The 12,940-nt window shown below is 49.5% G+C and overlaps 1 protein-coding gene across 1 annotated transcript; it reads right to left on the bottom strand.

Annotated features, from left to right (window-relative positions):
- Positions 1 to 6,803: 6,803 nt before the first annotated feature.
- On the bottom strand, positions 6,804 to 9,573 carry LOC123079286 (uncharacterized). The gene is made up of 3 exons (XM_044502023.1): positions 9,332 to 9,573; positions 8,897 to 9,232; positions 6,804 to 7,734 (listed from the first exon to the last, which is right to left on the bottom strand). Exons 1-3 carry the CDS (start codon positions 9,449 to 9,451, stop codon positions 6,955 to 6,957), a joined length of 1,236 nt encoding a protein of 411 aa, XP_044357958.1. The 5' UTR covers positions 9,452 to 9,573; the 3' UTR covers positions 6,804 to 6,954.
- Between the last annotated feature and the right edge of the window lie 3,367 nt (positions 9,574 to 12,940).

Below are 12,940 nucleotides of genomic sequence, written 5' to 3'. Positions count from 1 at the left end.
GGTTTGTGACTCCTTGAACTAGTCCAAGATGTGGAAGTTGATTGCACTTGTTCTTGCCAAAATGATATGAGTGAAATATGTTGGCGGAGTCACCCTTAAGAACTCTCTAGTTCTTCTTCTTCGGGATCCACATCAACTTGATGGGAATCCTTGGATTTGTAGTCGTACTTGATGAAGTAGATCTTGATGTAGTCTTGGGAACCCACTTGACCAAGGCCTTGGGAGCTTCTTCAACTGCATCAATCTCCTCTTGAAGCTTGTCCTTGCCTTTTTGCTTGTGGTCTTGTGGTGGAAGATCATCTTGAGCTTGTGTTCCTTTGAAGGAAGTAGGATCATACTTCTCTTGTTGTGGAACAAACTTCATCTTGGGGTATTGATCTTCTTCCCACTCAACTCCATTGGCATTGAACTTTCGTTCAAAACCAACACCTTGATTCTTTCGGTGCCTTCCTTGCTTGCGTACAATTTCCTCAAATTGCTTACTTCCGGCAAGGCTCTTGTAAACACCTTTCTCTATAATTCCCTTCAATAAGCTATTTTCTTGCTCAAGTGTAACTTGGCTAAGAGAATCGTTAGTGGAATCAAGAGAATTACTAGAAGCAACAACATTGGATTTAGCATGATTATTGTTACTACTAGAAGAAGAATCTTTCTTACTCTTGTTGCTAGATTTTACTTGTGGCAGGTAAGTAGACAAGAGTAAACGCTTGGCAATGTAAGAAGAACTTTTCTTACGAAGATCATTGATTGCTTTTAAGAACCCATGCTCTTGCTCTAGGTTGAGCTTTTCAAATCATAGCTTCTCATGAGTCTTTAAAAGCTCTCGATGATCTTCTAAGGTAGTTTCATGAGCTAACTTAAGAGTGTTTAGTTCTTTAGTTTGACGCTCAATCTCCTTCTTATCATCGTCATTCGTTTTATCTTGATTAGCATGATTAATAGCAAGTTCATCATAGTTTTCATCACTAGAGTTATCAACAAGTAAATCATCATCACCTAGCAAATCATCTTCATCACTATTGAAATCAACATACTCGGGGTGTGATACCTTTGGGCCTTTAGCCATGAAGCATCTTCCAATTCCTTCATTTGGTGAGTCAAATATGTCATAGGAGTTGGTTGACACAAGTGTTAGACCGGCAACACCTTCATCTTGAGTATATTCTGAGTCAGAGTGATAACTTCTCTCGGCGTGATGGTCGGAGTCAGAGCCGGATACCCATTCGCCAACATGAGCTTGATGTCTTCGCTTTGTGTAGCTCCTTGATGACTTGTCCTTCCTCTCCGAATCCTTGCTTCTGCGAGAGGTTCTTCGTTCATAACGATCATCTCTACTCCTTCTCTCTCTTGGAGGTGATTCTTCTCTTCTACTCCTTTTAGGTGAGTCTTCTCTTCTTTTGTAGTGAGTCGTACACTCATTAGAGTAGTGTCCGGGTCTTCCACAATTGTAGCAATTACGCTCACGACTAGAAGATCTTTTATCATTGTAGGACCTTGACTTGGAACTTCTTTCTTTGCTTCTACTCTTGTAGAACTTGTTGAAGTTCTTCACCATTAGGATCAATTCTTCATTGAAGGCTTGTTTCTCACTTGATGATGTAGGAGCATCACATGAGGCTTTGTAAGCACCACTAGACTTGTTGTGAAGCTCTTCTTTATCCTTGAGTGACATCTCATGAGCAACAATTCTACCAATGACTTCGGTTGGCTTGAGATCTTTGTAATTGGGCATCATTTGAATCAAAGTGCACACGGTGTCATATTTTCCATCCAAAGCTCTTAGGATCTTCTTGATGATGAATCTAATTTGTGATGAGAGCAAGCCTAGAGTACATTCAGCGACACCTTCACCATCCTTCATTTTGAAATTGTCAAGCTGACTTTGAAGCACATCCAATTTGGATTCCTTGACAAAGTCGGTACCTTCGTGCATATCAATCAAAGTATCCCAAATTTCCTTTGCATTCTCGAGATGGCTGATTTTGTTGAATTCTTCGGGGCACAATCCGTTGAAGAGGATATCGCAAGCTTGAGCATTGTAGTGCAGTATCTTCAATTCTTTCGTGGTAGCTTCATGATTCGGTTCTCTCCCATCAAATAATTCACCTTGCAAGCCAATACACACAAGAATATACATTTTCATCTTATGCTTCCAACTAGCAAAATTAGTGCCATCAAAGTAAGGACCTCTATGGTGGTAATTTCCCTCGCTAGACGCCATACTCTCCTAGGTTGTGAAACCGAGGCTATGATCACCAAAGCTATGTAAATCAAGGCAAATGGAGACAAAAGCTCTGTTACCACTTGTAGGATCGAAAGTATGTCTAGAGGGGGGTGATTAGACTACTTGACCAAATAAAAATCTAGCCTTTTTCCAATTTTAAGTCTTGGCAGATCTTAGCAACTTAACACAAAGTCAAGCAATCAACCTACACATGCAATTCTAAGAGTATAGTAGCGGAATGTAAATCATTGCATATGAAGGTAAAGGGGAGGAGTTTGGAGGGAGCAAACACAATGTAGACACAGAGATTTTTGGCGTGGTTCCGATAGGTGGTGCTATCGTACATCCACGTTGATGGAGACTTCAACCCACGAAGGGTAACGGTTGCGCGAGTCCACGTAGGGCTCCACCCATGAAGGGTCCATGAAGAAGCAACCTTGTCTATCCCACCATAGCCATCGCCCACGAAGGACTTGCCTCACTAGGGTAGATCTTCACGAAGTAGGCGATCTCCTTGCCCTTACAAACTCCTTGGTTCAACTCCACAATCTTGACGGAGGCTCCCAAGTAACACCTAACCAATCTAGGAGACACCACTCTCCAAAAGGTAATAGATGGTGTGTTGATGATGAACTCCTTGCTCTTGTGCTTCAAATGATAGTCTCCCAAACACTCAACTCTCTCTCACAGATTTGGATATGGTGGAAATATGATTTGAGTGGAAAGCAACTTGGGGAAGGCTAGAGACCAAGATTCTTGTGGTTGGATTGGAATATCTTGGTCTCAACACATGAGTAGATGGTTCTCTCTCAGAAAATGAATGCTGGAAGTGTAGGCACGTTCTGATGGCTCTCTCCATGAATGGAGGATGGGTGGAGGGGTATATATAGCCTCCACACAAAATCTAACCATTACACACAATCTACCAAACTTGGTGGGACCGAATACTAAAACTCGGTCAGACCGATGTAGTTCAAAATGTGAACGTTAGGCTTTTCGGTGGGACCGACATGTCAACTCGGTGGGACCGATTGTGTTAGGGTTAGGGCATAATGTAATATCAGTGAGACCGATCACATGAACTCGGTGAGACCGATTTCTGTAATAGGCAAACAGAGAGTTGGTCAGGCAAACTCGGTGGGACCGATCGCTCATTTCGGTGAGACCGAAACGTTACGAAAAGGAAACAGAGAGTTTGCATTGCGAACTCGGTGGAACGATCGCTCATCTCGGTTAGATCAAAACGTTATGAAGGGAGACAGAGAGTTTGCAATCCCACCTCGGTGAGACCGAGATCCCTATCGGTGAGACCGAACTGATTAGGGTTTCTGGCTATGGCTATGTCAAATGAACTCGGTGACGCCGGATAGATCAAATCGGTGGGGTCGAGTTTGACTTTTTGGTTTGGGACATATGTGGATATGAGAAAGTGCTTGAGGGCTTTTAGAGCATATCACTAAGCATTTTGAGCAAGCAAGCCATTAAGCAACACCTCATCCCCTTTTAATAGTATTGGCTTTTCCTATGGACTCAATGTGATCTTGGATCACTAAAATAAAAATGTAGAGTCTTGAGCTTGAGCCAATATGTGTCCTTAGCATTTTGAGGGGTCCACATCTCTAGTCCATGCCATGCCAATCATTGAACTTTCTGAAATGATTATCTTGAAAGAATATTATTCCAATGAGCTATATGTTGTTAAGAATTACCAAAACCACCCAGGGATTAGTTGCACTTCCAAATTTGAACAATTTCCCTCTGTATGCGCCATATATTTTTGTTGTGTATTCTGCTCTAGCTGTGGTTGTTTCCTTGTGCCCTATTGGTCAAGGAAGATTCAGGGTGAGGAAGGACAACAGTGTTAACTAGGCCCTCCCAGGTGTTCCACGGTGTATAGGTGTTAAGCAATAACATGATAAAGCAATTAAAGAGAAGAGAGAACACTTTGGTAAACCAAGAAGAGCCTCCCGGGTGTTCCACGGTGTATAGGTGTTAAACAATAACACGATAATAAAGCAATTAAAGAGAAGAGAGAACACTTTGGTAACCCAATAAGAACCAACGTCAAACGCGCGAACGTATGCAAAACACTTAAATGAAGAAAGTTCATCAATGCAAAAAGAACTTTAGTTGCTAAATAGTTAAATAAAGGAAATTAAGCATCTATGCATTGCGCTAAACTCTTTAATGCGCCTAGCACCTCATCCAAACATATGTGCATCGAAAGAGGCCTAGAAGCGGTTGGACTCTCCTGCTCGGTTTTATAGGTACATGAGAGATAAAAATCAATCACCTTGATGCTCGAACAGACATCCAATTTGGCTCTTGGGAGCATATGCTTTGCGCATCAAAAATGTTATTTTGCAATTGTCAAAAAAATGTGTTATCACAGCCACATGTTATCTACAAAATTCTCATGGGAAAAGCTTAAGCACTTTGACATGTGCAAATAAAAAAGAAAAGTCAAAGGCCAAATGTCACCTTCAAATGTTAACTTTAATGTACCCTCGAAAAAAAATGTTAACTTAATTTTGTTTTTGCACCGATTCACATGAAAATTGTAAGCACCTTTGTTACACTGACATCAAACATGTAAAAAAAACAGAATCTTTAAAATTTATTAACTACTTGGTCTGAATTACTGTTCATAAGGTTTCAGAGCCTAAACGGTCATCCCATGCTCTAACAGCATCTCCAGCCGCGCCCCCTGAAAGGCCTCTCCAGGCGATTTTTTTTGCGCCGGCGTCGAAAAATCGGCCCAGTCACGTCCCCAGGAGCCCGATTTTCACCGGCCTGGGCCGAAATCAGCGCCGGCAGACCCAGGCCGAACCCGGCGCGCTGGGGGGGCGCCGGGGCGAGTTGCTTTGGCGCGAAGCAGCCGCAGGCCCGCCGAGTCAGCGAGACCAGCACTTCGTCGTCCTCATCGCCTCGGTTCCCGCGGGAATCAATGCCAAGGCTGCCGCGCTGCCGCCGCCGGTCAGCCTTGCCATTGATTCCTCACGGGCGGCGCGGCGACGCCTCCCCTCCCGCGCATGCGTACACACGGGCGCGGCTATATAAAGCCGGTGGCCTCCCTCGCCTCTGGCCACACCAGCCCTATCCGCCGAGCTCTCCCTCTCCCGTGCGCCGCCGCCGAGCCCTCCCTCTCACGTGCGCCGCCTCCGAGCCCTCCGGGCACTCCGACAGCACCGGCGATGGCTGAACGTTTCCCCGGCGACGAGGCGGCGGCCAACGGCTTCGGCCGCCGCTCGCTCCGCGAACAGGAGTCGTGTCTCCTGTTCGAGGCCAACATCCCGGCGCCGCCGGACATGCGCGTCGGGCCGACGGGGTGGAGGCTCAGCAACGGGGGAGTGCCCGTTCCCCTGTTGCCCGACGCCGTGGCGCGCGCCCCCTACTTCGCCGCCGAGGTAGAGCTCGTGCGCGCCTCCTTCACCGAAGAGCAGCTCGCCCTCCCCTAGTACGCCGCCGACAACCACGCGGCGTGGGTGGCGTACTTCGAGCGCCGTCAGCAGCAGAGGTTGGCGTCCACCAACGGGGCGCCGGTGGTGGGCGGCACGAAGAACAGCGAGGGGCGCCACGTGTGGTGGGGCGTCCCCGGCCGCACGCTCGAGGGCGTGCTGACGCACCTTGAGGGCGGCAACAACCCGCCGCTGGCATACCCTCCCCCGGCGAGGGCGGCCGCCCCGGCCCACCGCCGACGCGCCGGGCAATGGATGCCCAGGAGGTTCGGCTCCTCCCCGTCTTCCTCCTCGCACTCTTCCTCACGGTCTTCTTCCCACACCTCCGGCTCTCCGGCGCTGCTCGGCGTCAAGGCCGAGCCCGCGGCGGAGACGCCGCTCAGCCGGCGCACTCGCAGCGCCGGCATCGTCATCAACGAGGGCGGCCGGCGCGCCTCCTCATCGGCTCCTCCGCACTTCGTCAAGCCAAAGACGGAGCCGGGTCCCGCGCCGGTGAAAACGGAGCGGGTCTCCCCGCCGTGAAGACGGAACACGGCGAAGTGGAGCTCGACGACGACGCGGCCCTGGAATGGGCGCGCCAGGACTCCCTGAAGATGGAGAGGGAGCACCAGTGCGCCGCCCTGCGGCGCTTCGAGTAGCGCCGCCGGGGCCGCGACGAAGGAGGAATCGTCGTCCTCGACGACAACAACGACGACGACGCACCGCCGCCGCCACCAGTCTGCCATGGCGACGCCGGGCAGGGGTGCACCAGGGACGGCCGCGTCAAGGAGGAGAAGGACGACGATGACGACGACGGCGACTACTCCGCGTTCCGCAAGTTCTTTTTTTAGATATATTTGCTATGTAAGCCGCGAACATGTCTAATATATGCCAAAGTTTGCCGAAATTTAGACGTGTTTAGCCGAACGTTTTCTTTTTTGAAAAAATTTAGACGCGTTTGGAGGCGGCCCTGAGGCCGGCGGCTGGGGACCAACTCGCCCCTAGCCGTTTTTTTGCGCCGGCTCGCCCCCAGACGGCGATTTTAGGCTCCCTCTGAGGGGCCAACAGCTAGATATGCTCTAAGCGCTTCTGCTTTGCTTTGAGATGTGTACTGTGTACATACAATTTGCTCATTGCTGCACTTCACTGTAAGGCCTCCTTGTTCGCGCCCGCAATTTACAAAGCTAGCCAGTATAACATACAAGTTCCATGTTACCGCAGAAATCAGTACATTTTGCCACATCCATCCCAAGTAGAGCTTTGGAAATAAAAAGCTTCCAGCCCCTCCCAGTCTCACAAAGTGAAATAAACCGGTGGGGGGTTTACTACCTCCATCTTCGATCTAGACACGTTTCCAGTGAGCATGCTCTCGGACATGGCCTCGTCGACCTGGAAAGGCTGCACCTGGGCGATCCTTTCCGGGATCGCCTGGCCACGCTCCACGCGAGCAAGAACTTCATAGTGCGCTCTCAACTTCTTGGGCTTTGTTCTCCACTCTGGCAAGTTAGACCAGTTCACCTCTCCATCAGCAATCCGCTTCTCCACCGTGAATCCCATTTTGACATATGTTTGTGCCGAGGCCCGTGCATTCACCAACTTGAACGTGCCCTTCTCACCGGCCTTCTTACCCAAAACCTTCGCCAGTAGTTCTTCAAGCCCCTGCAGGCTGCCATCTGATGCATTCAATGACAAAAAGGGCCACAATCCGGGGCTAGGCGATTCATCCTCATCGTCAGTGACAGCAGGGATCGCACGCGAGGAGAGCTCCACTTGACCTGGGGCCAACCTTTTGAGCTTGAGCTTGTCATTCGGAGACATGGACGGGGTTGAGGATAAGGAGGTTGGACCCTCGATCCGGAGGGACATCAGGGGTTTCTGATTAGACCGAGCTGCACCGCGTAGGGCTCGAGCAATGGAAAGCAAGCTAGACAGACGGCCCTTGTATGTGGTGCGGTTGAGAGGAAGTGGTAGTTCGAGGGGCAAACGGAGGCTCACCGCCCTAGCACCTTTCACTGTTACCACCGCACCGTCAGCAAGAACAACTTTCTTCAGGGTTCCAGCTTCCACATCATGCTGTACAGAAACAGATATTAGCATTTCATATGCGATATGATGAAAAATTCATGACTACATGTATAGTAATTCAATAAACACGAATATTTGTCCACTGGCTGCACCACAATGGTTGGCATGTATGTGAATGCCATGTCGTATCTTTGGTCAGATGAAAATGTGCCCGCACACACACAACAAGAAAGTAAATGAACGTTATTTTTTCAAGGCTTTGAGATGAATTACAGAGTGTATTGCAGGTAGGTACAAACAAACACATCCTCACAGTGAGTGAGATCTATCTAAAATCACCACTGTAAGGAATCCACAATGTGCAACTCTCTAACGTCAACTAATAGTTCACTACTGTTTGTTCAGATACGAGCTTTCATCATCGTAATAAAAGTTTGCAACAACAATGATACAGCTTCTAAACACAAAGAGCACTTCCATTCATTGTTCAGACACATTCAGAAGTCACCCAGCCATTTCAGCTGGCACTATCAACATGTGATGACTGAAGATGGTCTCTGCTTCTTATCTACAATATCTAGCCCATGACAGTAGCCACATTTGATGTTCAAGACAAAAGATGTGTTTTTGGTCCTTGTCAGTGTTACCAATTCTGTTGATGCTGGAGGGGGGATGCAATTTTAAGCTGAGTCTAATATTGTACTCCCTCTGTAACGAAATACTTGTAGTTGGGGAAAACTAGTAAAAGTTCCCCCAACAACAAGTATTGTGGTACAGAGGTATTATATATTCTTCTTTTGTGTGCAGAAGAGGCCGTAGTTACATTTTGATGTTTTGAGCCCAATAAATTTATAATATTCTCCCTCGAGTTAGATCCTCATCTTAATGTATCAGATGAAGAATCATGACAATATCTATCATTGGCACACCTTTCCCCTGTCACTAACGCCTAACCTCGTCCAATCCCCATCTCGATGTCTGAGATTAATAATAAACAAAGATAACTAACGTGAGCATGCCTGACCTTTTTTTTAACCAACTTCTCCTTGTCTGGGATTTCAGGTACAGGCAGAGGCAAGGAAACCATATCAACAACCACAACTCTCAACCAACCTTAAGATATATCAACAACCCACAACTCTCAAGTCTAAGTCTGAACCAATCCTTAAAATAAGCGATACAGCAAAATAAACAAATCATCTGATCTTACCGGCAAAGCGAGCCTGACGTCGTCGCCGTCCTGGATCCATAGCTCCATGGGCCCGGCGAGCTGGAAGGGCGGCAGTGTGGGGTCGAAGCTACCCCGCCCGATCTCGGCGAGCGCCGTGTCGTCGGCGTCGGCCTGGGACCGGAAGATGGGCAGGTCGACGAAGTCCCACCGGTTGACGTCCTCGAGCAGCCGCACCGGCACGGCCTTCCTCCCGACCTCCATGTCGAACTCGTACGCCACCGCGTGCCCCACCAGCGCGTCCCTCACGTCGAACCCGGACACCTTGAGCTCCTCCGACTGGAGCCCCAGCCCCTTGACGATCGCCTCCCTCAGGTCCTGCAGCGCGGATCCGGCAACCGCGCCGGCCCGTCAGCTCCGATCGGTCGAGCCGTGGCAAGAGAGATTAGAAGGGAGGGAGGGAGTGGGGGGACTCACGGAGATGGCCTTGGGGACGGGGGGCTTGGGCGCCGCGTCGACGCCGCGCGACGAGCCGATCGCGAGGAGCAGCGCCAGGGGCAGCGCGAGGAGCCGCCATCGGGCTCGAGCGGCGGCCATCGCTGCTCCTCGTCTCCCCTATCAATTCGACCGGATTACCTGCTGCTCCTTCTGCGAGGAAGAGGGGGAGAAAAGAAACGGAACTCTATGGAGGAAGGGGACGGAGCTCGGGCGGTATGTATAGGTGCGGGCCCGCGTAGGGCTGCGTCTACGTGGAATTTTCCAGAGGGCGGGCCCGTTCTGGATTGGCCGGTTAATGACGTGGAGGTACGTGTCGAGGACCAATCACAGACGGCATCGCAGGATTGCGTGGACGAGCGGTTGGATTTCGAAGCGGCCCCGGTACGTATCTAATTTTTTTTCCACGGACCAGACATCTCCAACTGCAACCCGCAAATTTCCTCCCGCATCCCTCTGTTGATAAATGAATCAGTTCGTGAACACAGATGCGAGAGGACAAAACCGGACGAAATTCATTTGAACAAGTACGGATTTCATTTAAACGTAATGTATTTCATTACATTTACATCAACTAAGCGGAGCCTGTCCAATTAGGTCTAAATGGTCGCCGGGCGACCGTTCCCCGTGTCCGACCATGAGCCCTGAGAACTGAAGCTTCATCGTCTTCAGTTTCGCCTCGGCTCTCTCCAGCTCCGGAGGCCCGGGAAGTTAAGTTGTCCACCTCCACGTCGCCGCCAAGCGACTAATCGGCTGACGATGTTGAGCCCACCAAGCTTGGCCTCGATGGGATGGGAGGAGCAGTGGCCTTTCTGGGTCACAAGCGGTGACGACCTATCGTGCACTACTCTTCCTCGCTGCCGGCGGCGCCCGCGGACGTGCCAGCTTCGTGGTCATTGTGGCGGGGGTGTGGACTCGGTGATGTCCTTCTTGTAGTCGGTCTCGCCGAACACCGCCTCGCCCCACGTCGTCGCTCTCCTTGTAGGAGGTCGACACCTCCGCCACTCGCTGGCGGTATCGCCAGCGGGTGAGGTGGATCTGGAGCGGTAGGACTCGAGCAGCGCCTCCTGCTCTGCTAGGCCCGCGTCCAGCGCGACAGCCCTGCCGGTGGCGAGCGGCTCCTCCGCCTGCACTTGCTCCTGTAGGAGGTGGTGGTTGTAGGCAGCGTCGGACTGCGCCTCCCGTAACTGCTTCTCCCGCTCCTCCCACACCATGTCCATGTAATGGGCACGAGCCTCGTCGATGGTCATGGTGCAATGCATCGATGAGGGGGGCGCATAGGAGGAGGAGGAGGGTGTCACCGGTTCATCATCGTCGGCGTTCTCCATTGGGACGTCATCGTCCTTCAGCTACCTGCCGGCCAGCCAGCCGGCAACAATGGCGGCCATCTCCTTCTTCTAGTTCGACGTCAGCCCGTCCCAGTGAGCATTGGCGGGGAGGAATCCATGGTGGGAATGGTGCCGAGACGAATCAGAGGTGGATATGGTTATGGCCGGGGCACCCGTTTTTATTGCAATGGTGGGCTGCGGAGGGAAGGACAGGTGGCGCCGGAGAAGATGCCTCGGCAACCGCATGCCATCAATGTGGGCGGCAGACGGACAAACGGGCGATCGTCATGTCGTTTGAACGCGCAGTAGTCGCAAGCACCGAGAAGCGGCGCGAGCAGCGCTCTATCGACCGGCGTGCCGCTTCAATGCCGGCGCCAGTGAGCGGCCGCGTCCGCTCTGGCAGGGTATGAATGCGGGCGTTGACGCTCTGGAGCGGCGCTGACCAAAAACACGTGAGAAGGGGGAGCCACCCACTGTTACATTCAAGTTATATGATGCTCCCAGAGAGATGACACTTGATGAGTTTTGTGAGGCTTGTTTAATTCCACCTGAGGGCAGCCCTATAGAGTCACACCCTCGTGACGTTACGAATTTTATATCCGAAGTTACTGTAGAGGAGACGAGAGGAGTTTATGAGGCTAGAGTTGCTAGTTTGTATTTTCCCATTTTGCGTTATTACTCATTATTTTCTGGGAGTTGTTTGACTGGACGGTGGGAGAGTGGATCACTCAGCTCGCCTGATCTTGTTATTTTGCGCCATGCTCTTTATAGTGATAGAACTTTGAGTTTGGATGGCATGATTGCTTGACAGTTACACGCTAACCTCTTGAAGGGAGTTATTTACGGTGGTATTTATGCTTCTCGCATTGACATTTTAAGATTTTTATTAGGCGTGATTGTTGAGGAGAAGTTTTTACCTGTTAGACACCTTGATTACACTAGCATGGTTGGGCATGATTTTATTAACAATAACACGCCACGATTTCGGTATAACTTGGTGTTTAGTCAGGGCAGTCGTGAGACTATTACCTAGCATGCGCCTTCTTTGTTTGATTTTTCCTCAGGCAGGTATACTATTATGGGGCTTGGAGCCGCCCCAAGAAGAGGAGCCAGAGCCAGCACCTCAGCCCGTGGCAGCCGCAGAGCCTGTTTACTAGTGGGATTTGCAGGATCCGGTCTATCAATGGACCCCCCATGAGCCTCAACACTATCCTGAAGAGGGATACTTCAACCCATGGCCATAGACCAACTAGCTTTGGGATAGGGAAGGAGTAAAAATTATACTCCACTAGCTTTGGGATCGGTTAGGTCAAACTTAGTAAAGTAAAAATTAAATAGACCACTAAGTTGATATAAGGGGTCCGTTAGAAATACCCTTAGCGGAAGATAAAGAGAAAAACATCGACCTGGGGAAGTCGTTTTCCGATTCCATCTTGTAAGCCTACGTAACTCAAGTAATTTGAGTTGACCTTGCATCATAGTAGTATAGTAGTTTCTTAGCCGGATTATTGCTCTTCGTGAAGTGGCGTAAAGGAATTCTATCGTCTTGGCGAGCTTCCGGTGGATGCGCGGAAAGCGCTGGATGACTTGCGCCGAGGTTTGAGGCCAATGCTCTGAAGGAAATATGCCCTAGACGCAATAATAAAGTTATTATTTTATTTCCTTATATCATGATAAATGTTTATTATTCATGCTAGAATTGTATTAACCGGAAACTTGATACATGTGTGAATACATAGACAAAACAAAGTGTCCCTAGTATGCCTCTACTAGACTAGCTCGTTAATCAAAGATGGTTAAGTTTCCTGACCATAGACATGTGTTGTCATTTGATGAACGGGGTCACATCATTAGAAGAAAGATGTGATGGACAAGACCCATCCGTTAGCTTAGCATAAATGATCATTTAGTTTTATTGCTATTGCTTTCTTAATGACTTATACATGTTCCTCTGACTATGAGATTATGCAACTCCTGAATACCGGAGGAACACCTTGTGTGTTATCAAACGTCACAACGTAACTGGGTGATTATAAAGATGCTCTACAGGTGTCTCCGAAGGTGTTTGTTGGGTTGGCATAGATCAAGATTAGGATTTGTCACTCCATGTATCAGAGAGGTATCTCTGGGCCCTCTTGGTAATGCACATCACTATAAGCCTTGCAAGCAATGTGACTAATGAGTTAGTTACGGGATGATGCATTACGGAACGAGTAAAGAGACTTGCCGGTAACGAGATTGAACTAGGTATGAGGATACCGAC

The sequence above is a fragment of the Triticum aestivum genome, chromosome 3D (genome assembly GCF_018294505.1).
Source record: "Triticum aestivum cultivar Chinese Spring chromosome 3D, IWGSC CS RefSeq v2.1, whole genome shotgun sequence".
Lineage (NCBI taxonomy): Eukaryota > Viridiplantae > Streptophyta > Magnoliopsida > Poales > Poaceae > Triticum > Triticum aestivum.
The sequence above is the reverse complement of the archived record's forward strand: the minus strand, read 5'-3'. Positions and strand labels throughout refer to the sequence as shown.

Bases quoted from the DNA above. Each gene is read 5' to 3' on its own strand.
- LOC123079286 (XM_044502023.1), bottom strand. From the start codon at position 9,451: ATGGCCGCCGCTCGAGCCCGATGGCGGCTCCTCGCGCTGCCCCTGGCG. The intron at 9,233-9,331 runs GTGAGTCCCCCC...TCCGCGCTGCAG, and splicing joins CCGTCCCCAAGGCCATCTCC to GACCTGAGGGAGGCGATCGT. The intron at 7,735-8,896 runs GTAAGATCAGAT...GTTTCTGTACAG, and splicing joins ACGTCAGGCTCGCTTTGCCG to CATGATGTGGAAGCTGGAAC.